The 25843-nt window shown below is 31.0% G+C and overlaps 1 protein-coding gene across 1 annotated transcript in view; it reads left to right on the top strand.

Annotated features, from left to right (window-relative positions):
- PCDH11X (protocadherin 11 X-linked) overlaps positions 1-25843 on the top strand; it is a 694007-nt gene that overhangs the window by 583842 nt on the left and 84322 nt on the right. Inside the window, exon 7 of the mRNA XM_068533257.1 lies at positions 3561-3584. Within this exon, the coding sequence (XP_068389358.1) occupies positions 3561-3584 (24 nt within the window). The remainder of the gene's footprint in view (positions 1-3560; positions 3585-25843) is intronic.

Consider the following 25843-nt stretch of genomic DNA (forward strand, 5'->3'; position numbering starts at 1 on the left):
TGTTTTTATTGTAAATAAGGTACTCATTATACTAATCACCTTGCATCTTTTGCATTTGTAGCCGTAACCTTTCACACAATTTGAACAGAAAATTTGATTTGAGCTTCACTATTTTTGTGGTTCAGACTCAAGTACAATAATGCTGTAGCTTATTAGTTTTGCAATAAACAGGAGATGCACTGGGGTGATTTGGATTATACATCAAGAAGAATTGGATCTTCTTGGCACATCTTATGGAACGCTTCAAAATTAGCATTATTCAAAGAAAACTAGGTATTGGCCAATTAATTTGACATTACAATCTTCAAGTACATTGTTGTTTTTTTTTATACCAATTCAGCTATATTCTGTGACCTTCAGTACAAACTCTTGTGTGGCTTGGCATAAGAAAATGAATGAGGAACTTGTTCTCAAAAATTAGTCCATAACTTAGAATATGTGTTAGGTTTTAGGTGAATTGAATCTTGATTTATCAGATTTTTCTCTATATTAGGAAGCATAGTAAACACTGTAATGTACTGAGACATGGTGATGAATTAAATAAATAAATATTTAAATATTTATTTAATACTTATAGAAAAAGTTATCCTTCAATTGACTATAGTGGCAAAGATATCTGATTATCTCCAAATGAATGTCTTTAAAAATGTTTTCAAATCTTACTTACCCCCAAGATAATGACCTTTTAAAATTTCATTAAAGTAGCCTTATTATGTGACTTTAAAAATTATACATGATAAAACAACTGCAATTGTTACTACTTTTTTGAAGTAAATGGCAGTAATAGATTGTTGCATGATATTTGATCAACAAACATTAAGGCAACACCATCAATTTTGTGGTGAGCTCTGTTGACCTTTAAGCTATTCAAGCAGTATCTATTTATCATTATTTTTTTCACATTTAGCCAGATGTTCCTAATGCATGTTGAGTATTTAAACATTTATGTTAGGATTATGAAGGAAATGTTAAAATATGTTTGTATAGAGTAATAAAGCATATATTGGTATTGTTCTTGTGATAATTTTTGGTAATTTTTATGTGACTTAAGTAGAAGCTGCATTTTTTACTGTAAAATGTGATTCCTTAATTTAAACTTTGTAGTACAAGGCTCCCAGTAATTCATGTTGTTTACTAATTAATTACTTACGTTCCTTTACTAATTAAGATATTTGAGTAATAAATTTAGAAAGTAATTTTAAAACCTCAAGTATATTTCAAAGTAAGCACGTACACAAACTTAAATTTTTATGTGATTATTGCATTTGTGTAAGTAAAACTAATGATACCTGAACTATTAATGGCTTAAATTTATTAATTAATACATTTATTATTAAATACATTGCAGAATATTTAATAACCTGAAAACAATTTTCTTGGTGAAAGCAAGTTTAACTTGTTAGATATATTTATTTTATTTATTAGTAAAATTTCAAGTTACACATAAATGATATACTCATTCATAATATAACTTTGGTTGGATTAATTAGTAAAAAAATTCATTTCAGTCATAGTGATTCACATAGATTCTAGTATCTCAAATGACAAGGATTATCCTTATTTTGATCTTGCAAAAATCTTGAGCAGTATGGATGCTTCAAAAATATCAATGGTAAACCTTTAAACATTAGGAAGCAATTGAAATTTAGGAATGCATTTGGAAATGAACTTTATGTAAAAAATCTTCCTAATATAATGAATGTATCTATTAATTTCTGTGTCAGCATATGAGTGCTTAATATTGCTTTAGAGGGGGGAAATTATTCCCTTTTTGACTATTTTTCATGTGATGAATTTGTTTCTCTTCAGAACTGTCCTGAAAACTTTATGCAGAATCTGCTTATTGTCCTGAATTTTAAAGAAAATTGATCAATATTTGACTTTACTGGTTTATAAACCAATTTTCATTTTTCAGCTTGGGAGCTAAATGTCTCCTGGGATGGATTTTTAAAATGTGTTTGTTTTCTTTTTCACTGTTGTCATGTCACTTGTTTTGCTTTTTTTATTTGTACCTCCTTACCCTTAGAAATAAGTCTAGACCTATCACATTTTTTTTCTGACCTTTTCAGTTACCAAATTGGAAAGGATTTTAATAATTAGGTCTAGACCGCACTGAAATTACATTCTTAAAAATGAAAGCAAGCACTTTATTACTTCTCTGCTTAAAACAGTCTTTCTTTTTCACTTCAGTATATTGAAAACTCTACATTTAAATATTACAGGAATTTTTAAAAAAGTATTACAGGAATTGATTATTAATTCCAATAATAAATTAAAATACTGTGTGTGTGTGTGACAGAGAGTGAGAGACTTATCATTGAAGTAGAACCATTATTTGAGTGGTGCAGGGTTGATGAATATTATTTAGAAGATCAATTCTACCTAAAGTGCCTTGTGAAAGCACTACTTTTTTTTTTTCTTTATGCTTTGGTTTGTATTACCATTAAATTACATTGCTTATAGACAAAACACCTTATGATGAAAAATAAATGTGCACAACTTAAAATGTTGTGCAATGCTCTATAATTAATCCATATTATCACATAGAAACACTACTTTCACCTCCATTTTTCTGTCTTTGACCTATTCCCTCTCTCTAAGCATTTCATACATCTTTAGTTTCATAATATTCGAATTTAATCCAAAGTTGATTTTTAACAAGTTCAAAATGTTTATCTTTAAAGTTTTTATCTTTAGATGTGTGTTATTAAATATATCAGAAAATCATTTTTACTGTTGGCTTTAAAATTTTACAAAGAATAAATCTGTGATTCATTTTTCCAGATCAACACATATCAAAGTATTTATAAATATATAATTACTTTGTTTTGTTTAAAAATAGGCCTTGCTATTTGTCTTAGATCAAGCATGATCTCACAGTGTTTTGAAGGAAATCACTTAATAATGCAGGGCTAGAATTTATTTATCTGGATAATAAATATAATGATCTCGAATCCCCCATTTTTAATTGTGAGAAATAAATGAAATTTTAGTTATGAAAATAGCTGTATTATAGAAAAAGTGTCTTAACCAAGATAAGAATACTTCTATTGGGCCATCTAATATTAGTATCCGTTGATGTTTTCTTTTTTCCCATGATTTTTTCAAATCGGATTTGGAGGAAATACAACCTGTTAAGTCAAAAACAATGTTTTCCTTATGCTACATTTCCTGTAGGAGGCTCCAGGAGAAAAAGTGAAATTTTAATAGAGGACTATACTTTGTTATCATCGGCAATGAAGCTAGAAAATCTACTGAGTTCTTGCAAAATGTTGAGTTCAACGATACATTGCCTTAAGGGGAAGGACCAATCATTACTTCCCAAGAGGTCAGCATATAGCATAGGCTTGGTCTGAGTTTAGAAAAACATACTATAGGAGATAGATTTTTATGGGTTATCAGTATTCTACCTTATCTATCTCAGTCATCACATTGTCTAAAAAATGATGTTGAACATATATTGCAATATATTACAATTTACATTTACTTAGTTAATGTAACATGTTGGGAATAAAAGAAAATATTTATTTGTACTTAACTTTGTTAAACTCTCTTTTTAGCTTTCATTCCTGGACTAAAGAAAGGTACAGTAGAAATCAACACAAATCATAACCATGGTGCATTTATCATTTTAAAATGAATTTGTGTTTGTTTTAAGAACTTTTGACCTCTTCATTTCTCATAAAACATTGCAATTTCAACTGTTTGCTTCAAACACATTTTTAATATGTTTAAAATGAACTGATATCTAGGAAAGGTATCAGTCATTTGGATATCTTATATAACTGGATGCTTTTTCCAGGTTATGTGTAATTAATCTTTAGATGTTAATGTGACCCTGTAGTCATTTATTTGACTTACAGTAGTTACTTTCAAATTACCTATGAATTTAATTATTCATTTTTCTCCTCTGACAGTATAAGCATATTCAGGATTTTGTCTGAGTATGCATTAAATATATAATTCTACTTTTCTACATTTTCATTTGAAATTGATCTGTAAACCGTGAATGCTGTATACATGCCTAACAAAATAATCCAAGTTGACAGTCTTTGTGAACTTGTAAATAATATGCATTTTCTTTGCCAAAAAATATATATAGATTACATGTGAATCTATACTAAGTCATGGTCAACAGAAAACAAATATCTTTAAATATGGAGTTTAAGCAATCAGTTAAAATGTATATAATTTTACTGTGCTGATAAAGTTTTAAAATGATGCAGGATATTTTGAATGTTCCAAATATATTTGCATTCTCTGTGTATATGCACCAATTTCTTTATTGTGTATTTCATATTTCATAGTTCAGGATGGATCTATCATATTGTTTCATTGCTATTTAAGACAATAATTCATTTCACTTCACACACTTTTAAAATATGTTACAGTCCATCAATATTTTGACCGAGTGGAAATAGCACTCAAAGAATAATTTTTTCTGAAATCAGTCATAAAAATCTAAATCGTTATGTAAAGAACTTCCCCTTTAATTTTTAATTTTGACATATCATCAATACTAACAGCATGTGTTATTATTTTTGGTATTTTAAATGTTTTTTCAATGTTGCTTTGGTCTTTTTACATTGCATTGGCATAGTTCTCTTGTGATCTTATGTAATTTGTTTTAATGTCCATGATAAATTTTTAACTACAATCTAACTAGCAGAATTTCAAGCTAAATATTTTACTCCCCATGAAAATCTTGAGTATTCAACATTTACATGGGTTATTCAGGTGAAAGTGGATGCATTGCATGTACTTTTCATTTTTTCTCTCCACTTTTCATTAGTTTTTATGTGTCCCATGATAGATACTGTTCAGAAACTAGAGCTATATAAAGTCATGGTGATACTTTTGTGGTTGTGATGCAAAGTCAAGGTGTTTTGAGCATAACTACTCAGAGGCATAGTGGAAACAACATTTGAATGTGAGCCAGGACATCTAGAGTTCTAATGACAGTTCTGCACCTGACTAGATGCATACTGGCCAAGTCATTTAAACTCAGAGTCTTTATTTTCTTCTTTCCCTCATTAAAAAAATCTAGTAATCATAATTATGCTTAAGCCTCAGGAGAAGTCATGCTGCTAAAACATGACAACATAATAATAATAATAATCACAAATTTAAAAAAAAAACAGAAGTGTGTACAGTTCTATACGCTGTCCCTAATAACCTACAAATGTTTTTACCTTAATACACCACTGCTATGTGTAAGTTCTATCATTTTATCCATTTTTGCAGAGATAGCAACTGAGGCAAAGAAAGGCTAAATAATATAGAAATTCATTTGATAAAATGAATTAAAGCACTCTCCCTGTATAAAACACTACTATTACTTAGATTTTTGAACCTTCATCAATACACCAATGAGTAATGATCATTGCAATTAAACTCATATTTTAAATCTTGCTCTAATTGATATTTATTTAGTATATTCATATGCAACTGGGCTCTGCGTCCAACTGCACTGAAACACCATAGTACCTTTTGTAGTTACATTCTATGATAATTTTCATACCATATTTTATATATCCATTTTCCATCAACTCATTTCAGTAGACTTGCTATTATTTAACTCACGTAGCACAATTTCTTAGGCATATTTTATGTAGTTAAGTGTTAGTTTATAAGAGGAAAAAGCCCTCTGCGACTCTAATCATAAATTTATAAAACTAAGATCATTTCGTTTATTTAGCTCTTCTATTGAAGGGTGACTGATAACCAGGGATGACATTGAGTTTTTTTTCTTAAATACAAAAATATGCAGGCTTTTTCCCTCACAGTAAATAAGATATATACATGCAAATTCTTATAGTAAGAGAATTACTTTTAATTCTGGTATGCGTTACTTGTCCCCAAGGAAGAACTTGCAAATATATACTTGTCAGTTCATTCAGAGCAAATTCTTTTGTACCTCCTTCTGAGGAAAACATACATTAATAAACATTTATAAATTAATACATTTCATTGAATTTGCTTGCAAGAGTACTTTCCTTTTTTGTGGGCATGTTTTAATGTAAGGTGAGAATTTTAGCTATAATATATCAATTACATTTTCTGTTTTCATTGAGGTCTAGGGTTTGAGCAATAGAATGTCAACTGGTTTGTCTACCTGCAGTCTTTCGTTGTCCATAGTAATGTTCAGTTGTCCAAGCTGAGTGTTGGCATATCGTTACAGTGTTTTATTACCCTTCTGGCCTTCAGATAACTCTCAGGGATCTGTTCTTGAGAGAGGTTTCCATATTTATTGTTAGTACTCAAGGGTCAGCTGTAATTTAGGAGTTCATTACTTTAGACTTGAAATGTTGAATTTGAGTCAGGAGAAGCTGTTTAGAGATTAGAATGTGGGGGGAAAAGTAGGCTGAAGTGGAAGGTTCTAGGAAAGACTGGGGAAATGAGTTATCTCTCAGCCAAATGAATCACCTCACCTATCTTCATCCAACTACTTAGTTAATAAGAGTTTGTGAACATAAAATGTAATTCATCCTTATGCATGATAGATATGGAGTTTTTCATATGTCAATTAGTAAGAAAAGTAATGTCTTCTCATAAGGTATCTTTTTTTTTTTCATGGCCAGGTGTTAATGAAAATGCATGTGTAAGTTTCAAAATGAAAAATTTATAGCACAGGCCATAAGATTAATCACTTCATGTTATAATTTATATAGTATCTCCCTAAATTCTCAGACCAAAGGACTAAATCAATATGCAGTTTTGTTAGTTTTGTTTTAGATTACTAATAGTAGACTCTAGAATGTCATAGAGCAATATTTGTGAAAGGAATTAAATCTAATGAAGCATTTGCATATCTTACTATCTAAAATTGCCTTCTTTAGATCATGTATAACAAGTTAATTCCACCATATTATGTATTATACAGTGACACATAGAACTAGAAAAAAACATGCCTTATGATAAAATTATATTGTTTTTTAATGTTTTTTTACAATGAAGAAAAAAAAGAAACAAATGTGACACTATTTATCACATAATAGTAGACTAATTAGTAGAAAATTTAGTATCTTTTTGAGGCTATGCAGTGTATTAAAGTTAGAAAATGGGTGCAGTACTTTAGTGTTATCATTCTGATAAAAACTCTTGGCATAGCTTTGAAACAGTATATAATTTGTGAATAAAAAAATGCATACTTTAAACTTTATGTTCTGGGTATATACTACTGTCTTTTAAAAAATCTTTGTAGGGAAATAAATAGTATTTCTAGGTGACATATTGGTCAGCTGCTTGTTAGCAAATCATGGCTTGAACATTTAAATGAGCCATAAACATTACTTCTGCTACAGCTAATAAGAATAGTAACCCTGATTTCATAAAGCATAATTTTATTATACATCACTCTTCTCTTACATTGCCTTGAAATTGATACTATTTGACTGACACAGTAAAATGATAAAATACTACTTTACTTTCATTTGCAGATGCCATATCAAAAGCTGGGTCTACTATGAGGCAGAAGTTTTCTATTGAAATATACTTTACAAACAGGTGTTTTTTCAAGGACACACATAACAATTGATTGTTGAAAAGGCAACTTTCTCATTAGGTAAATTGTCTATCTGAGAATATAGCCCAGGAGTCTTGAAGTTCAAGTAATTTATTATCATTGATTTTGATCAGCACTGTCACTGGAAATATAATGAAGGACACATATATAATTTTAAATTGTCTAGGGGCCACATTTAAAAAACAAACAAAAAAAAACCAACAATAGGTGAAATTAATTTTACCAATATATTTTATTTAACCCAACATAAGCAAAATATCATTATTCCAACCGGTAATCAATATAAAAATTTTCTATAAGATAGTTTACATTTCTTTTCATAGTAAGTCTGGAAATCTGGCATGCATTTTACACATAACAGCACATCTCAGTTCCAACTAGCCACATTTTAAGTGTTCAATAGCTATGTGTGGCTAGTGGCTGCTACATCAAAAAAGCTTCAGATCTCTCTCAAAGACTAAGGATTTGGGATTGGGCTGCAGAGAAAAAAAGGGCTTTGGTATACATTGGCTTGATATTATACCTTGAAGAAAAACAAACAAACAAAAAACCCTTGAAAACCTTGAATTTATCCTTGCTCATCTGAGGACATTTTCCCCCTGGCTGGCCAAAGTTCAAAGAAAAAAAGAAAACATTTGGGAAGGGTACTCTTGTTGATTTTTGCTGCCATGGGGGACGAAAAAATGTCCAATGTGAAACAGCAAAGGGCTGTATAGATCAAAGTCAACACTTTCAATTGCAGACTTTTTGTCATATGTTTGAGGCTCTTAAGAACGACAATTCATTGCAATTTGCTCTCCTTGAAATTCTTGAGTAGTTTTCGAGAGGAGCCTTCAGTAGAGAACACTGATTGGTGCTTGTTAATCTCGAGGCATGGATGATTTAAAAACGTGTATTGTATAGGGTTTTATAATAATCAATATGTATCACTATCAGAACTTGAGCCAGAAGGCTGAAAAGTTTCTATCTTCCAGTTCACATAAAATGTGATACTTCAATTTTAAAAGATTAGCAATATGATTTACCATGTTAATGTGAATGTAAGAATGTGAATTGCTAAGAATATTAAATAAGAGCATGTAATTTCTTAAACAAATCTAAAATATTTATATAATAGATGTCTGCATGTGTTATTCATGGTGCTCATGCTCACAGGGTGTATTTCCTAGGTCCATCCGCTATAAATATGATTCTAAATAGTGCTGTGTGTCAGAGACAATTTAAAGCATTGATTTCTTCACTTGATAATCACTTATTACTGGTCCAAAATATCACCAAGCTAAAAACAGAAAACACCTTACAAAGTGATGAACTGCAATGCTCATTTAATAAGACAACATTCAAGTAAATCGAAAAATGCTTTATGTTCTTAACTACAATTATATCTAATTATATTGTTGCTTATAAGTAAAGATATGGAATATAGTATTTACCTATTATTCAGAATCCAAGTGAAATTTATAAAATTTTAACAGTTTGCATTTTGAAGAAACTGACTGTTGAAGGCTTTACACAGTTTGAATTTATATCAGATTAACAAAAACTGCATTTTCTTTGCTGTCTATATTTGTTGCTGTTCTCCAAATGTAACAATATCTTAGAAGATAAGAGGGAAGAAATAGGGAACTTTAGAAAACTCATATTAAATACTTTCCAAATATATTGACTTTGGCCTTCTTAAGCTTTTTCTAATGTGTTTAAAATGCAAAAAATAAGAATATTTAGAAAAGTAACAAAAAGAGGGGAAAGACTTTTGTCAGCAAATGTCAGAATATATAAAGGTTTAACAAAAACAAGATGGTAGGTGTGTAGAAATTGATAGATCAATGTGGTAAAATAGTAAATAAGCTGACCATAATGCATACCTGAAGTTAATATATGATTTAAAAATAATCAAAACCAGAGGTAAACAAATATGTATGAATTATTAAACAAATTGTGCTGTGAAATTTGGCAAAGTATTTGGAAAAAGATCATCACTCCAAAATACAGATCCAAAAAAATTATAGTAGGTCAAAGATATAACTATAAACCTGGGGACATACAGTAGAAGAAAATATGTGAATATTAATTAATCAAAGAAATGGACTTCATTTAAAATTTTACTCCTGAATATCTGTATAATTTGTGACAAAACTAGTTCCAAACATTTCTGATAAAAATATTTCGTTGAATTGAAATACTGAAATTAGTTCTCATGTTACACTATGGAAATTACTGTTACTCCTGGTTAGTTTTACCAAAAGTTTCAATTCTAGAGTGATTCTATTGTCATTAATTTAGACATAGCTCTTGAAAGAAAGGATGATTGCAGAAGGCAGACTGTATGGCACTAAGTAATAGCTATTCTCTTTTTTTAAATATTGATTTTGATGATAATGATAATAATAATCACCAACTTTTAATGAGTAGGTATAAAACATTACTCATTGTTCACATTTCAAAGCAGAGACAGATGAAGTCTGTCACTTTCAAACAATGGGTTATTTTTAAATAGGTGATTGTATGATTTCTTCTAACAATATTTCATCAAACTGGCTTATATTTGTAGATGTAGCCCTATTGCTCCTTTCATGCTAATGTACATTGAGAGTAAAGAGTTTCCTAAAAGCCTTGCACAGACCTGCCTTTTCCTCCCAACCTTCCCTTTCACAGACCTCTTGACAGCTCTCGACGGCTCTCTTTCCCTTTGCTTCCTTTTATTCAACAATCTTTTTTGAGTATCTGGTACATGCCAGGCACTATACTAATTCCCTTCCTTCATCTTTTAATCTCTCTCCAATAGGCAAGGGATGACATGGGAGAAAATTAGTAGTATAGTTATAGTTAGAGATGGAAGTTAGATAGAGGCAGAGGTAGAGTTATTTATTCATAAATAGATGAAATTACGATTTTAATATTAATGTTCCATGGTATACTTTGTAGGAAGATTTAACATATTGTGACCTTGCATTAGGATAACATAGAGATAAATTTCAAATGGGATTGCTAGAAAAAAACTATATACAATTTTCAACATTTTCTCAAAATATTCAGAGGCAGAAGTATAAACCAAAGAGTCTGCCTGGGTGGATCACTTTGAGAATGTACTCTTTCATGCCTGCTATATGATTGCAATTCAGTTTAATATCAAAATGGTCCATGCGTAGCTTCATCATGAAAAATGATATTGGAATTTTGTTGAAAACTGTATAAACAAAACTACTTTTTAATCATATGTACTTCTGCATATTCTTCCACATTTTTCAAGCTGCTAAAGCAATCAGGATTGACTGAAAGTCAGATAACAGAACTACTTAACTTGATAATCTAATTTTAGGCTCAAGTATAAAAGCATCCACTTTCCTTAGTTATCAGTAACTGCTCTGCCTAATTTATTTTTGAGGTTAGTTCTATGACTCCCCTAAACTTAATATTTTATTATAATTAGTTGATGTTCAAAAAAACAGCATTGTTATGAAGGGAAAATACTACCAAGGTTTTATTTATTCCATATGTTGTTTTAGGTTTTCTGGCAAGAACTCTGAATTTCCATTTTATCTATGATAATATTATAATAATAATTCTTATTTACAGTTTAATGGAAATTCAAAATTAGGGTTATACCATACACATTTGCTTACTTTTAGAATTTACTTAAGAAATATCACCCAATCAGTTAATACTTTCTTGAAAAGACTCTCTACTGGAAATTGTAAAAATTTTTTAACTAATTAATTAACACATCCTAATTTAAAAGGATTTGTTGCATTGTTATGGGATTTAGTTGTAGTGTGTGTTGCAGTTTCTTCAACTTTTCAATTTTCCCTTGAATACAACTATTGTAAAAGTTTTCTCTTTGAAAGCTTATATAGCAGAACTAATATATGTTGATTTAGTGCTTTTATTGAGATATAATTCACATAATATACAATTCACCCTTTTAGAATGTACAATTCAGTTGTTTTTAATATATTCATAAATGTGTGCAACCTTCACCACTATTGAATTCCAGAACATTTTCATCACCCACAAAGACCCACATAACCATTAGCAGTAACACCCTAATCCCCCATATCTGCATTCTGGCAACCAATATTCTCACTTCTGTCTCTAGATTTGCCTATATAGGAAATTTCATAAAATAGAATCATACACTATGTAGTCTATTATGTTTGACTTCTTTTACATAGCATAATGTTTTCAAGATTCACCTGCATTATAGTATATATCAGTACTTCATTCCTTTGTAAGGCTGAGTAATATATCATTGTATTGTATGATACACACATTTTGTTTATCCATTCATCAGTTGATAGAAATGTGGGTGTTTTCATCTTTTGGCTGTTATGAATAATGCTGCTACGGACATTTGTGTACAAGTTTTTGTGTGAACATGTTTTCAGTTCTCTTCAGTGTATATTTAAAAGAGTAGAATTGCTGGGCCATGTGTTAACATTATGTTTAATATTTTAAGGAACTGCCAATCTGTTTTCCAAAGTGACTGTACCATTTAACATTCCCATCAGCACTGTATGGTGGTTTTGATTTCTCCAAATTCTTACCAACACTTGTCAATATCTGTCTTTTTAATTGTAACCACAGTAACGGGTGTGCATTATTATCTCATTTTGGCATTGATTTACATTTTGCTAATGATTAATGATGCTCAGAAGATTTACATGTGTTTATTGGCCATTTGTATATCTTCTTTGGAGAAAAGTTTATTTGAATACCTTTCATTTTTCTTTTTTTTTTTTTTTAATTACTGAGTTGTAAGAGTTCTTTATAAATTCTGGATGCTAGTTACATAAAAGATATACAATCTGCAAATAATTCTTTTCATTCTGTAGGTTGTCTTTTTATTTTCTTGATAGTGTCTTTTGAAGTACAAAAGTTATTTTCATGAAGTCTTATTTGTCTGTTTTTTATTTGTCTGTTGATGCTTTAGGTTTTTGCGTCAAGAAATCAATGTCTAATACAAGGTCTTCAAGATTTGCACCCATGTTTTCTTCTAAAAAATGTATAGTTTTAGTTCTTACGTTTAGGTTTTTGATTCATTTTGAGTTAATATTTGTATATGGTATGAGGTAAGAATCCAACTTCATTTTTTTGAATGTGGAAATCAAATTGTTCCAGCAGCATTTGTTGAAAAGACTATTCCTTACCCATTGAACTCTCTTGACATTCATGTCAAAAATTGAGCAAAATGAATAGTTTATTTCTGAAATATAAATTGTGGTCTATTAATCAACATGTCTATCTTCATGATTGTACCACAAACGCTTGATTATTGTAATTGCGTGTTAAGTTTTGCTATCAGAAAGCATTTCTCCAAATTTGTTCCTCCTTTTCAAGATTGCTTTTGCTAATATGGATCTCTTGAATTTCTGAAACAACTTTAGGATCAGCAAGTCAATTTCTTAAAAAAAAATCAGCTCAGATTTTAATAAAAATTGTATTGGATATATAGAACAATTTAGGAAGCATTGCCATTTTAATAATATTAAGTCATCTAATCCATGAACACATATCTTTCAATTTATTTAACTTTTCTTTAATTTCTTGATGTTTTGTAGTTTTAATATACAAGTATTGAACTTCTTTTGTTAAATCGGTTCCTAAATAGTTTATTCTTTTAATGTGAATAGAATTGTTTTTAAATTTCAATTTCAAAATTTTCACAGCTAGTTCATAAAAATTGACTTTTCTATGTAGATCTTGTATCCTGCAACCTTATTAAATTGTTTATTAAGTCTAATAGTATTTATGTGTATTTCTTTGGATTTTTTGTATACATTATTTCACCTGTGAATAGAGAGAGTTTTACTTCTTCCCTTCCAATATGAATGTCTTTTATCTCCTTTTCTTGCGTAATATCCTTCTTTGTCTCTAGTAACATTTTTTGTCTTAATGTGTTTTTTGTCTCATGTTAATACAATTACTCCACTCCTCTTTTGATTACTGTTTGCATGGTATCTATTTTTCCATCATTTTGTTTTCAACCAATTTGTATTTTTGAATCTAAAGTGTTTCTCTTGTGGCCAGTGCATAGCTGGATGATTTTTCAATTTATTCTGTCAGTCTATATCTTTTGATTGAAGTGTTTAATCTGTTTACATTTAAGGTAATTACCAAGTTAGGACTTGCATTTTTTTTATCAATTTTATACACATCAGTGTATACATGTCAATCCCAATTGCCCAATTCATCACACCCCCACCCCCACCCCCCACGGCTTTCCCCACCTTGGTGTCCATATGTTTGTTCTCTACATCTGTGTCTCAATTTCTGCCCTGCAAACCAGTTCATCTGTACGATTTTTCTAGGTTCCACATATATGCGTTAATACACGATATTTGTTTTCCTCTTTCTGACTTACTTCACTCTGTATGACAGTCTCTAGATCCATCCACGTCTCAACAAATGACCCAATTTCGTCCCTTTTTATGGCTGAGTAATATTCCATTGTATATATGTACCACAACTTCTTTATCCATTCGTCTGTCGATGGGCATTTAGGTTGCTTCCATGACCAAGCTATTGTAAATAGTGCTGCAGCGAACATAGGGGTGTGTGTGTCTTTTTGAATTGTAGTTTTCTCTGGGTATATGCCCAGTAGTGGGATTGCAGGATCATATGGTAATTCTATTTTTAGTTTTTTAAGGAACCTCCATACTGTTCTCCATAGTGGCTGTATCAGTTTACATTCCCACCAACAGTGCAAGAGGGTTCCCTTTTCTCCACACCCTCTCCAGCATTTGTTGTTTGTAGATTTTCTGATGAAGCCCGTTCTAACTGGTGTGAGGTGATACCTCATTGTAGTTTTGATTTGCATTTCTCTAATAATTAGTGATGTTGAGCAGCTTTTCATGTGCTTCTTGGCCGTCTGTATGCCTTCTTTGGAGAAATGTCTATTTAGGTCTTCTGCCCACTTTTGGGTTGGGTTGTTTGTTTTTTTTAATATCGAGCTGCACGAGCTGTTTATATATTTTGGAGATTAATCCTTTGTCCGTTGATTCGTTTGCAAATATTTTCTCCCATTCTAAGGGTTGTCTTTTCATCGTGTTTATGGTTTCCTTTGCTGTGCAAAAGCTTTGAAGTTTCATTAGGTCCCATATGTTTATTTTTGTTTTTATTTCCATTACTCTACGAGGTGAGTCAAAAAAGATCTTGCTCTGATTTATGTCAAAGAGTGTTCTTCCTATGTTTTCCTCTAAGACTTTTATAGTGTCTGGTCTTACATTTAGGTCTCAAATCCATTTTGAGTTTATTTTTGTGTATGGTGCCAGGGAGTGTTCTAATTTCATTATTTTACATGTAGCTGTCCAGTTTTCCCAGCACCACTTATTGAAGAGACTGTATTTTCTCCATTGTATACCCTTGCCTCCTTTGTCATAGATTAGTTAACCATAGGTATGTGGGTTTACCTCTGGGCTTTCTATCTTGTTCCATTGATCTATATTTCTGTTTTTGTGCCAGTACCATATTGTCTTGATTACTGTAACTTTGTATTATAGTCTGAAGTCAGGGAGTCTGATTCCTCCAGCTCCGTTTTTTTCCCTCAAGACTGCTTTGGCTATTCGGGGTCTTTTGTGTCTCCATACAAATTTTAAGAGTTTTTGTTCTAGTTCCGTAAAAAATGCCATTGGCAATTTGATAGGGATTGCATTGAATCTGCAGAATGCTTTAGGTAGTATAGTCATTTTCACAATATTGATTCTTCCAATCCAAGAACATGGTATATCTCTAGCATCTGTTTAATTTCTTTCATCAGTGTCTTATAGTTTTCTGCATACAGGTCTTTTGTCTCCCTAGGTCGGTTTATTCCTAGGTATTTTACTGTTTTTGTTGCAATGGTAAATGGGAGTGTTTCCTTAATTTCTCTTTCAGATTTTTCGTTGTTAGTGGAAAGGAATGCAAGAGATTTCTGTGCATTAATTGTGTATCCTGCAACTTTACCAAATTCATTGATTAGCTCTAGTAGTTTTCTGGTGGCATCTTTAGGATTCTCTATGTATAGTATCATGTCATCTGCAAACAGTGAGAGGTTTACTTCTTGCTTTCCAATTTGTATTCGTTTTATTTCTTTTTCTTTTCTGATTGCTGTGGCTAAGACTTCCAAAAATATGTTGAATAATAGTGATGAGAGTGGACATCCTTGTCTTGTTCCTGATCTTAGAGAAAATGCTTTCAATTTTTCACCATTGAGAATGATGTTTGCTGTGGGTTTGTCATATATGGCCTTTATTATGTTGAGGTAGGTTCCGTCTATGCCCACTTTCTGGAGAGTTTTTATCATAAATGGGTGTTGAATTTTGTCAAAAGCTTTTTCTGCATCTATTGAGACGATCATATGGTTTTTATTCTTCAATTTGTTAATATGGTGTATCACATTGATTTGAGTATATTGAAGAATCCTTGCATCCCTGGGATAAATCCCACTTGATCATGGTGTATGATCCTTTTAATGTGTTGTTGGATTCTGTTTGCTAGTATTTTGTTGAGGATTTTTGCATCTATATTCATCAGTGATATTGGTCTGTAATTTTCTTTTTTTGTAGTGTCTTTGTCTGGTTTCGGTATCAGGGTGATGGTGGCCTCGTAGAATGAGTTTGGGAGTCTTCCTTCCTCTGCAATTTTTTGGAAGAGTTTGAGAAGGATTGGTGTTAGCTCTTCTCTAAATGTTTGATAGAATCCACCTGTGAAGCCATCTGGTCCTGGACTTTTGTTTGTTGGAAGATTTTTAATCACAGTTTCAATTTCATTACTTGTGATTGGTCTGTTCATATTTTCTATTTCTTCCTGGTTCAGTCATGGAAGGTTATACCTTTCTAAGAATTTGTCCACTTCTTCCAGGTTGTCCATTTTATTGGCATAGAGGTGCTTGTAGTAGTCTCTTAGGATGCTTTGTATTTCTGCGGTATCTGCTGTAACTTCTCCTTTTTCATTTCTAATTTTATTGATTTGAGTCCTCTCCCTCTTTTTCTTGATGAGTCTGGCTAATGGCTTATCAATTTTGTTTATCTTCTCAAAGAACCAGCTTTTAGTTTTATTGATCTTTGTTATTGTTTTCTTTGTTTCTATTTCATTTATTCCTGTTCTGATCTTTATGATTTCTTTCCTTCTGCTAAGTTTGGGTTTTGTTTGTTCTTCTTTCTCTAGTTCCTTTAGGTGTAACGTTAGATTGTTTATTTGAGATTTTTCTTGTTTCTTGAGGTAGGCTTGTACAGCTCTAAACTTCCCTCTTAGAACTGCTTTTGCTGCCTCCCATAGGTTTTGTATCGTTATGTTTTCATTGTCATTTGTCTCTAGGTAGTTTTTGATTTTCTCTTTGATTTCTTCAGTGAACTCTTGGTTATTTAGTAACGTATTGTTTAGCCTCCATGTGTTTGGGTTTTTTACGTTTTTTCCCTGTAATTCATTTCTAATCTCATAGCGTTGTGGTCAGAAAAGATGATTGATATGATTTCAATTTTCTTAAATTTACTGAGGCTTGATTTGTGACCCAAGATGTCTCATGTGCACTTGAGAGGAAAGTGTAATCTGCTGTTTTTGGATGGAATGTCCTATAAATATCAATTAAACCTATCTGTTCTATTGTGTCATTTAAAGCTTCTGTTTCCTTATTTATTTTCATTTTGGATGATCTGTCCATGGGTGTAAGTGAGGTGTTAAAGTCCCCCACTATTACTGTGTTACTGTCGATTTCCTCTTTTACAGCTGTTAGCAGTTGCCTTATGTACTGTGGTGCTCCTATGTTGGGTGCATATATATTTATAATTGTTATATCTTCTTCTTGGATTGACCCCTTGATCATGTAGTGTCCTTATTATGATTATGTAGTGTCCTTCCTTGTCTCTTGTAGCATTCTTTATTTTAACGTCTATTTTATCTGATATGAGTATTGCTACTCCAGCTTTCTTTTGATTTCCATTTGCGTGGAATATCTTTTTCCATCCCCTCACTTTCAGTCTGTATGTGTCCCTAGTTCTGAAGTGGGTCTCTTATAGACAGCATATAGATGGGTCTTGTTTTTGTATCCATTCAGCAAGCCTGTGTCTTTTGGTTGGAGCATTTAATCCATTTGCATTTAAGGTAATTATCGATATGTATGTTCTTATGACCATTTTCTTAATTGTTATGGGTTTGTTTCTGTAGGTCCTTTTCTTCTCTTGTGTTTCCCACTTAGAGAAGTTCCTTTAGCATTTGTTGTAGAGCTGGTTTGGTGGTGCTGAATTCTCTTAGCTTTTGCTTGTCTGTAAAGCTTTTGATTTCTCCATCGAATCTGAATGAGATCCTTGCCGGGTAGAGTAATCTTGGTTGTAGGTTCTTCCCTTTCATCACTCTAAGTATATCATGCCACTCCCTTCCTTTTGATTGAAGTGTTTAAGCTGTTTACATTTAAGGTAATTACCAATTTAGGACTTGCATTTTTAATTTTACTATTTGTTTTCAATATGTCTTATGTATTTTTTGTTCCTTTGTTCCTCCATTGCTATCCTCTTTTTTGTTAAATGACTCTTTTAACAAATTTCATTACTTTTATTATATTTTTGAGTTATTTTCTTAGTGGTTACCTTGGGGATTATAATGAACAATGCAATTTATAACAATCTAGTTCTGATTAACACAAACCTAATTTTAATAGTGTATAAAAACTGCTCCTATATAGTTCCATTCTCTCTCCCCTCCATCGTGCTGTTATTGTCATACGAATTATGTCTTTATGTATTGTATGTCAATCAAAAGATTCATAGTTATTGTTTTATACAGTTTTCTTTTAAATCAAATGGGAGAAAAAGTTACAAATAGGAAATAAATTATATTATCTTTTATATTTACCTATGCATTTATTTCACCAGCATTTGAGATACTCTCCAGTGTCCTTTTATTTCAGTCTGAAGGCCTCCCTTTATTATTTCTTGTAAGGCAGGTTTTCTAGTAATGGATTCTCTCATTTAAAAACAAAGCTGGGAATGTCTTAATTTGTTTTTCATTGTTGAAAGATAGTTTTACAAGGCAAAGAATTCTTGGTTGAAGTAATTTTCTTTCTACAGTTTGAACACTTCTGGCCTTTACAGTTTCTGATGGGAAGTCCACTGTCAATCTTATTAAGGATTCTTTGTACAGGATGAGTCATATGTCTCTTGCTACTTTCAAGATTCTCTCTTGGTCTTTGTCTTTCAAGTGTTTGATTATGTTGTGTTTAGGTGTTTATTGGAGTTCATTCAGCTTCTCAGATGTGTATATTAATGTATTTTACCTAATTTGGGGCTGGTTTTGGTGATTATTTCTTCAGATATTATTTCTTTTTTATCTTCTGCTTCTCGGATTCCCATTATGAATATATTGGTCCATCTGATGGTGTCGCACAGGTGTCTTCATTTTTCTTCATTCTTTTTTAGTTCTTTTCCACCTATAGACAATTTTATTTGACCTATCTTTAAGTTTGTTGGTTCTTCTGCATGTGCCAATCTTCTGATGATAGTCTTCAGTGAATTTTTCATTTCAGTTATCATACTTTTCAATACCAGATTATCTACTTGTTTCTTTTTACAATTTCTACCTCTTTATTGAAATCCTTTATTAAGTGAGACATTATTCCCATGCTTTAAAAAAAATTCTTTAGACATAATTTCCTTTCATTCTTTGAACATATTTAAAGTAGATGCTTAAAGTCTGTATCTAATAAGTCCAATGTCCGCACTTTCTCAGGGACAGCTTCTATTTATAGCTTTTATTCCTATGAATAAGTCATAATTTCTTATTTCTTTGTATGTTTTATAATTTTTTTGAAAACTGGCTATTTAAAATAGTACAATGTGGCAACTCTAGAAATCAGATTCTCCCCCATCCCCAGGATATTTTTTGTTGTTGCTGACAGTTGTATTTGTTGTTTGTTTATTTAATTACTTTTCTTAACTAATTCTCTAAACTGTGTATTGTTTGTTATGCATGGTCACTGAAGTATTTACCTGGATAGCTAACTGGTAAGCTAATGATTGGGCAGTGCTTTCTTTAAATGCCTGGAACTATAAATCTCCTAGTCTTTGCTGAGAAGATTTTTGTGTCTATTGAGCCATGCCTTCAACACTCAGCCAGGCACTTTACACCTCTACCCTTAGCCTTTACTTCTGCTTATACAGAACCTCAATATCAGCCAAAGGCAAAAGTTGAGGGCTTTCTCAGGTCCTTCCTGAGAATGTAATCAGGCCTACCCTTATGTGTTTGTAGTTATCCAAGAATATATTGTGGCTTATCAAAGGCCCTGTTGAAATTCATTCCCCACCTTTTCTTTTAAGCTTTTTGGTAAGTCTATTATGTACTCCCTGTTATCCATCACCTCAGGAAGCAGAAATGTCAAAACATTTGCCTGTAATTGTTTTCAACATCAGCTCTCTGGGAGAAGGCTTTTAGCGCTGGGTGAGCTCTGTATCAGCATAAAAGTAAGTCTTACAGGGGACCACAAAACAGGTAATATAATGAAAACCCTTTGGGAATGAGGCTTTTCAAATAACTTCAATTCCATTCTACTCTCTCCAGGGGTTACCAAACTGCCCCAGGAATATGGGTTGTTATTTTTCAAGGCTACTACTGAAGTGAAGGGTTGAGAATGAGTCTAGTGTAAGCTAAAACATGACAAATCTTGCTGTTCTTTTAGAGGTAAAGTTGTTTTTCTTGAATAAACCTTCTCTGGATTGCTTAAAGACTTTGGTTAACTTCAAGAGTTCTGAAAAAAATTGGTTCTGATATTTTGGCCAGTGTTTTCATTGTTTTCATGGAAGAGAGGATTTTGAAAATTTCTTACTCTACAGTGTTAGCTGGCACCAGTCCTGGAATCAGTTTTAGGTGTGATTACATTTATTGAATACATTTCATCTGATTATAGTATTAAAAATACAATACAGTCTATTTTCCTACTAGTTAAACTATACCATTAGAAATAAGAAGTTAAAATAATAACAACCTTTAATGGAGGGCATAATTCTGAATTCTTTATCTCTTTTAGTCCTCACATGGTAAATGTTATCTTCAGTTTACAGATGAAGAAACAAAGGTCAAAATACTATATATTTACCATTTCACAGATAGTCGAAGCAAGATTTTGAACCTAATTCTCTATACCTTCAATTCCCATTGTTTCAACCATCAAAATTTAATTATAAATCTCCGTACTTAAAAATCTTATATCTTGTGAAGTATAGTGACAATATAAAATTTAGCTTTAAACAAAATATCTGACATTATGTTGGGTGCTCAGTACTCTGTGAACAGTTTTAAATTGTGAAATGGGGAAATAAAACAACTGGACTATGTTTATGTTATGATAATAAATTATATTATTTTACTAGCTAAAAATACTCTTATTATCATGTTCACTGATATATATCTAATGCCTAGGTTAGTGTCTGGCTCATAATGAATTAATATTGATTACTCAATCATGCATTAATGGCATCTTATAGAGTATTTAATTACTAATAAATAATTGTTTACTGAATTTATTTTCATTATTCGTAGATTTAATATGTTACAACAATACAGTATATTAGCGAAAATTTTTTCATAATGAGCTGAGATCTATGGTTCAACAAATATTCATGTTTTATGGTACCAAGTAATATGGATTCCTTACAACAGCATAGAATAAAAAGTACAGATTTATCAAAATTTGAGAATGTGTGTAAAAATAACATCAGAGAGAAAGTTGATGTAAAAATACACTTACTGAGGTTATAGGATATATAAAATTTTTTCAGAAGGTAAAACAGAATATAGGTTAAGTATCATTAACAGAAATGGTGAAGTTAAATCAATAACAACTGCTTTTTTTCCTAATATTCCTTGGAATTGTATATATTTTGAGGTTATTTACACACAAAAAAATAAATTTTAAATAATTTTGACATCACTTATATTTAAAAAAGAAAATATTCACATTTAAAGTCAATTTTATAGATTGAAGTCAGTTTATTGAAAGGTTTTTTTTCTGATATTCATAGCTGATCTGTCATGATCATTGAAAATGACATTTTTTCTAAATAAACGGTCAATTCAAGGATAGATTCATACATCTCATTATGATAAATTCCTCACAAATAAAATAAAATAATGACAGGGTAAAGATTACGAGAAATCTTGATGTAATTCTTATACAGTATATCTTGGTCTGAAAATTATGTATAAAACAAGCAGAATCAACAGAACTAGAACAAAAGTAGATTGTTACAAAATAAACCTTATATTAAATTTTTATTACTAGAAATTTATCCTTAATTTTTACTTAAACTAACAATACTTTAATATCTCGAAAGAAATCCCTAATTTTTCTTATAAAATTTAATTTGCACATTTTAGACATATAGAATACCTAATACATGTAGGGAATTTGGTTCCATTTGGATAGCTAATCTCATTTTTTATCTCTGCTGTTTCAGTAACATAAGAAAAGTCTCCTGTCCACCAGGGAAAATTTTATAAGGCTACTTTTCTTTGTAAATACAGATCTTCTACTGTATCAGGCTTCTACTGATAATCAAACAAGCTTTAAGGATTATGGAAATGATAGGCCTTTAATATAGTTTGAGATACTTTTAGAAATTTTCCACATGAAACAATTTATTGTTATCACTATAATTAAATCTAGATTTTAGAATAATAAAAATCTTGAGATACAATTAGGAAAGACATATTTTAAGTATTTTTAAATTGATTCAATTTGACTAGTGTATTAAGAATTTAGCTATCTAACTGGTTTATAATTTTTATACGACTAAAGTTTCCAAGAATGATATCCATTCAGGTGGTAATAAGAAATTAGGTTACATTTTCTAATTCAATCTTTAAGTTTTTTTTTTTTTAACTTAAATTTTATAGTCACATAAATAATCCAGGTAATTCATACCAAATAACATTTTTCCTTCAGGTGTTTGAAAGAAAAGAGAATGTCAAACTTATTAGTGTTTGCTTTAAGTAAGCAAGCAGGTAGAAAACTGGTAGAAATGCTTTTAGAATTATGCCTTAATAACTGCAAATTAACTTCTGAATATTAATTTGGCTATTAGATTTGCATATATACTTGGATATATAAATATAGATGATACAGATATATAGATACAGATACAGATATAGATATAGATAGATGGATGCAAATTTTATCAATCTTTATGAGAGTTGCATACCTCCTCTGTTTTCAAAGTCAATTTATTAACAGGTTTCTAGTGAATATTTGTGACCAACACTTTGGATAGCACCTAAGATTACTAGAACAATAATCAAACAGATTACAGCAACTTTCTGTTTGTATTAGTTTCTTATTGCTGCTGTAACAAATTACCACAATCTTAATGTTTTAAAACAGAATAAGTTTATTATTTTACAGTGCCAGAGAGCAGAAGTCCAAAATGCACTTGGATAAAATCAAGGCATTGATAGGACTGCGTAGCATTCTGGAGCCTCTAAAGGAGAATCCATTTTCTTGCCTTTTCGCAGTTTCTAAAGGCTACCAGCATTCCTTGGCTCATGACTTCTTACCATTTTCAAAGCCAGCAAAGGCTGGTTCAGTTTTTCTCACAATGTCATCGCTCTGGTTTTGACTCTTCTTCCTCCCTTTCCCCCATTTAAGGGCCCTCGTGACAACGTTGGGTCCACTGGGATAATCCAGGATAATTCCTTTAAGATCATCTGATTAACAAACTTAAGTCCACCTACAACCTTACTTCTCCCTTGCCATGTATTATATAACATAATAAAGATTCCAAGGATTAGGATTTAGACATCTTGAGGATAGGAGATTTTATTCTGCCTACCACACCACACTTTACTGTTTGAAAAGCAACTTTTAATGCTGTAACCATGCTTAAAAGATGTCTAAACATATTTTTAACAAAGGAGTTTCAATAACTTTGACCTTTCAGATATATCCAAGAAAACTGAGAACTATTTTGGAAATTGGGGTGATTTCTGACATTCCAGGTTCATTCAGGTTTTTAGGATATTAAATCCTGGTTGATTTTAAATGACCCATTCCACAATTTTCAACCTGACTTGGTGTAAAGATATTTCCTTGCATCAGCATTTCAAATTATAAACATATCTTTCTTCTTAGCAAAAACCCATTTAGCCTCTTAAAGGTACAGTTTCCTCATTTGTAAAATATAAATACCATTACGCAACTACTTCATAGTGTGTGGTGAGGATTTAATGAATTAATGCATACAAAGAACTTAGCACTGTCCTTTGGACATTGAAGATGTTCAGTATTATGCTAATGTAATAACAGTTTTGTTATTTTCCCATTTTTATTATTTTTATGGATGCAAATTATACTGGATGCCTGCTTAGCCTTTAGGCAAAACTCGTTTTATTTTATTTTTATTCCAAATATAAATTAATAAAAGAGGTGCTGCTTGTTTTCATCAATCCATGAAATATTTTTTCTATGAATTTTAAAAATAAAGCTTCATGTGTAATTATATTCTTTTATCATTGTCAGTATTTTCAGGCGTATATGTCAAGTTAAAAAGCAAGAGAGATACTTCTTAATGAGTTTATCAAAGAAGCTTATAACTGTTGAATATGTTTTGAACCCTCTATTCTTATACTTAAGTACAATTAACCTTTACCTTTAACTAAGCTAACTTCTCTGTTAATTAGTGTCTAACTCTAAAGGTGATAAGGAGGTAGCAAGGTTAATTTGCATATTTTGCATATTTTAAAATCTAAACAAATCTTGATAGAAATTAATAGATGTATGCGTATAAATCTAAGGTTATAGTAACTCTCTCATACCCACATATGTTTTATTAAAATCGTAGGGACATTCTTCCTTTACTTGTTTTTCTTAGTCTTCAAACTTGTGTGTAAACTCCTTATAAATAGTCTCAACTTGATTGTTAGTTATAAATAGGAATATCTTTTTAAGAATTAGGCAGTAACATTTGCATTTTAACATCCATGGGAACGCTATATTGTGTCTGAATTAATAATCTGACACTAAACATTAAACAGTATTTTCTTTCTTATCTCATCCTTTGATACTTTTTAGCATATGAAGTGTTTTGAGGAAAGATGTGGAACATGTAAGTTAATTGTCTTTTTTTACCCTTCAATGATAATTAGGGTATTTATTAAATTCCCTGAAGTCATATGACACACATCTAAACTCAAACTAAATTCTCTGCCTCTTGTAGGCTTTATGTATGACATTATGATAATCCAGATTCTATTTTTTTTAAATGACAAAATGAATTTATAAATCAACACAGACACATGGATTACCATAATTTTATAAAGAAAGAGAAAATTGTTACAATTGTGGCGTATGGCTTGTTTGACATTCCTTGCAGCTAAACAATTTATCACCTTTTACACAGACTATTGTCAGAGGTAGTGAAGGATTGCTGGGAAAACGGCATTTTCTCAATGCTTTGGAGTTTAAATTATTCCTCAAAGACACAGTTCCTGCAGTGGAGTATGTGGCTTTGTTGCCACTTGACCAACAGACTGCACCTTGCATGGGAAAAATTTGTCTCATTCTTTTCACATGTGATGCAAATACTGCTTTTTAAATATTTTTTTATTTTTTTAATCACAAATGATTAGTAATAGCTTAGAGGAAAACACATACGCTGTTGAATTATTTCTATCTTTTATTCTTCACCATATATAAGTTGTACTAAGAGAGTTGCAATATATTTACAAAGGTACTTAATTATTTTTTTTGACTTTATCTTTTTTTAGAATTTTTATTGGAGTTCAGTTGATTTACAATGTTGTGTTAGTTTTGGGTGTACAGCAAAGTGAATCAATTATACATATACGTATATCCACTCTTTTTTAGCTTCTTTTCCCATATAGACCATTACAGAGTATTGAGTAGATTTTCCTGTGCTATACAGTAGTTCCTTATTAGTTATCTTTTTTTTTAATATAGTAGTGTGTATATGTCAATCCCAATCTCCTAATTTATCCCTCCCCCCCCTTTCCCCCCTGGTAACCATAAGTTTGTTTTCTACATCTGTGACTCTATTTCTGTTTTGTAAATAAGTTCATTTGTACCTTTTTTTTTTTAGATTCCATATATAAGCAATATCATATATTTTTCTCTGTCTGACTTACTTCACTCAGTATGACAATCTCTAGGTCCATCCATGTTGCTGCAAATGACATTATTTTGTTCTTTTTCTTGGCTGAGTAATATTCCATTGTATATATGTATCACATCTTCTTTATCCACTCCTCTGTTGACGGACATTTAGGTTGCTTCCATGTCTTGGCTATTGTAAATAGTGCTGCAATGAACATTGGGGTGCATGTACCTTTCTGAATTATGGT

Source organism: Eschrichtius robustus, chromosome X (genome assembly GCF_028021215.1).
Source record: "Eschrichtius robustus isolate mEscRob2 chromosome X, mEscRob2.pri, whole genome shotgun sequence".
Classification (NCBI taxonomy): Eukaryota; Metazoa; Chordata; class Mammalia; order Artiodactyla; family Eschrichtiidae; genus Eschrichtius; species Eschrichtius robustus.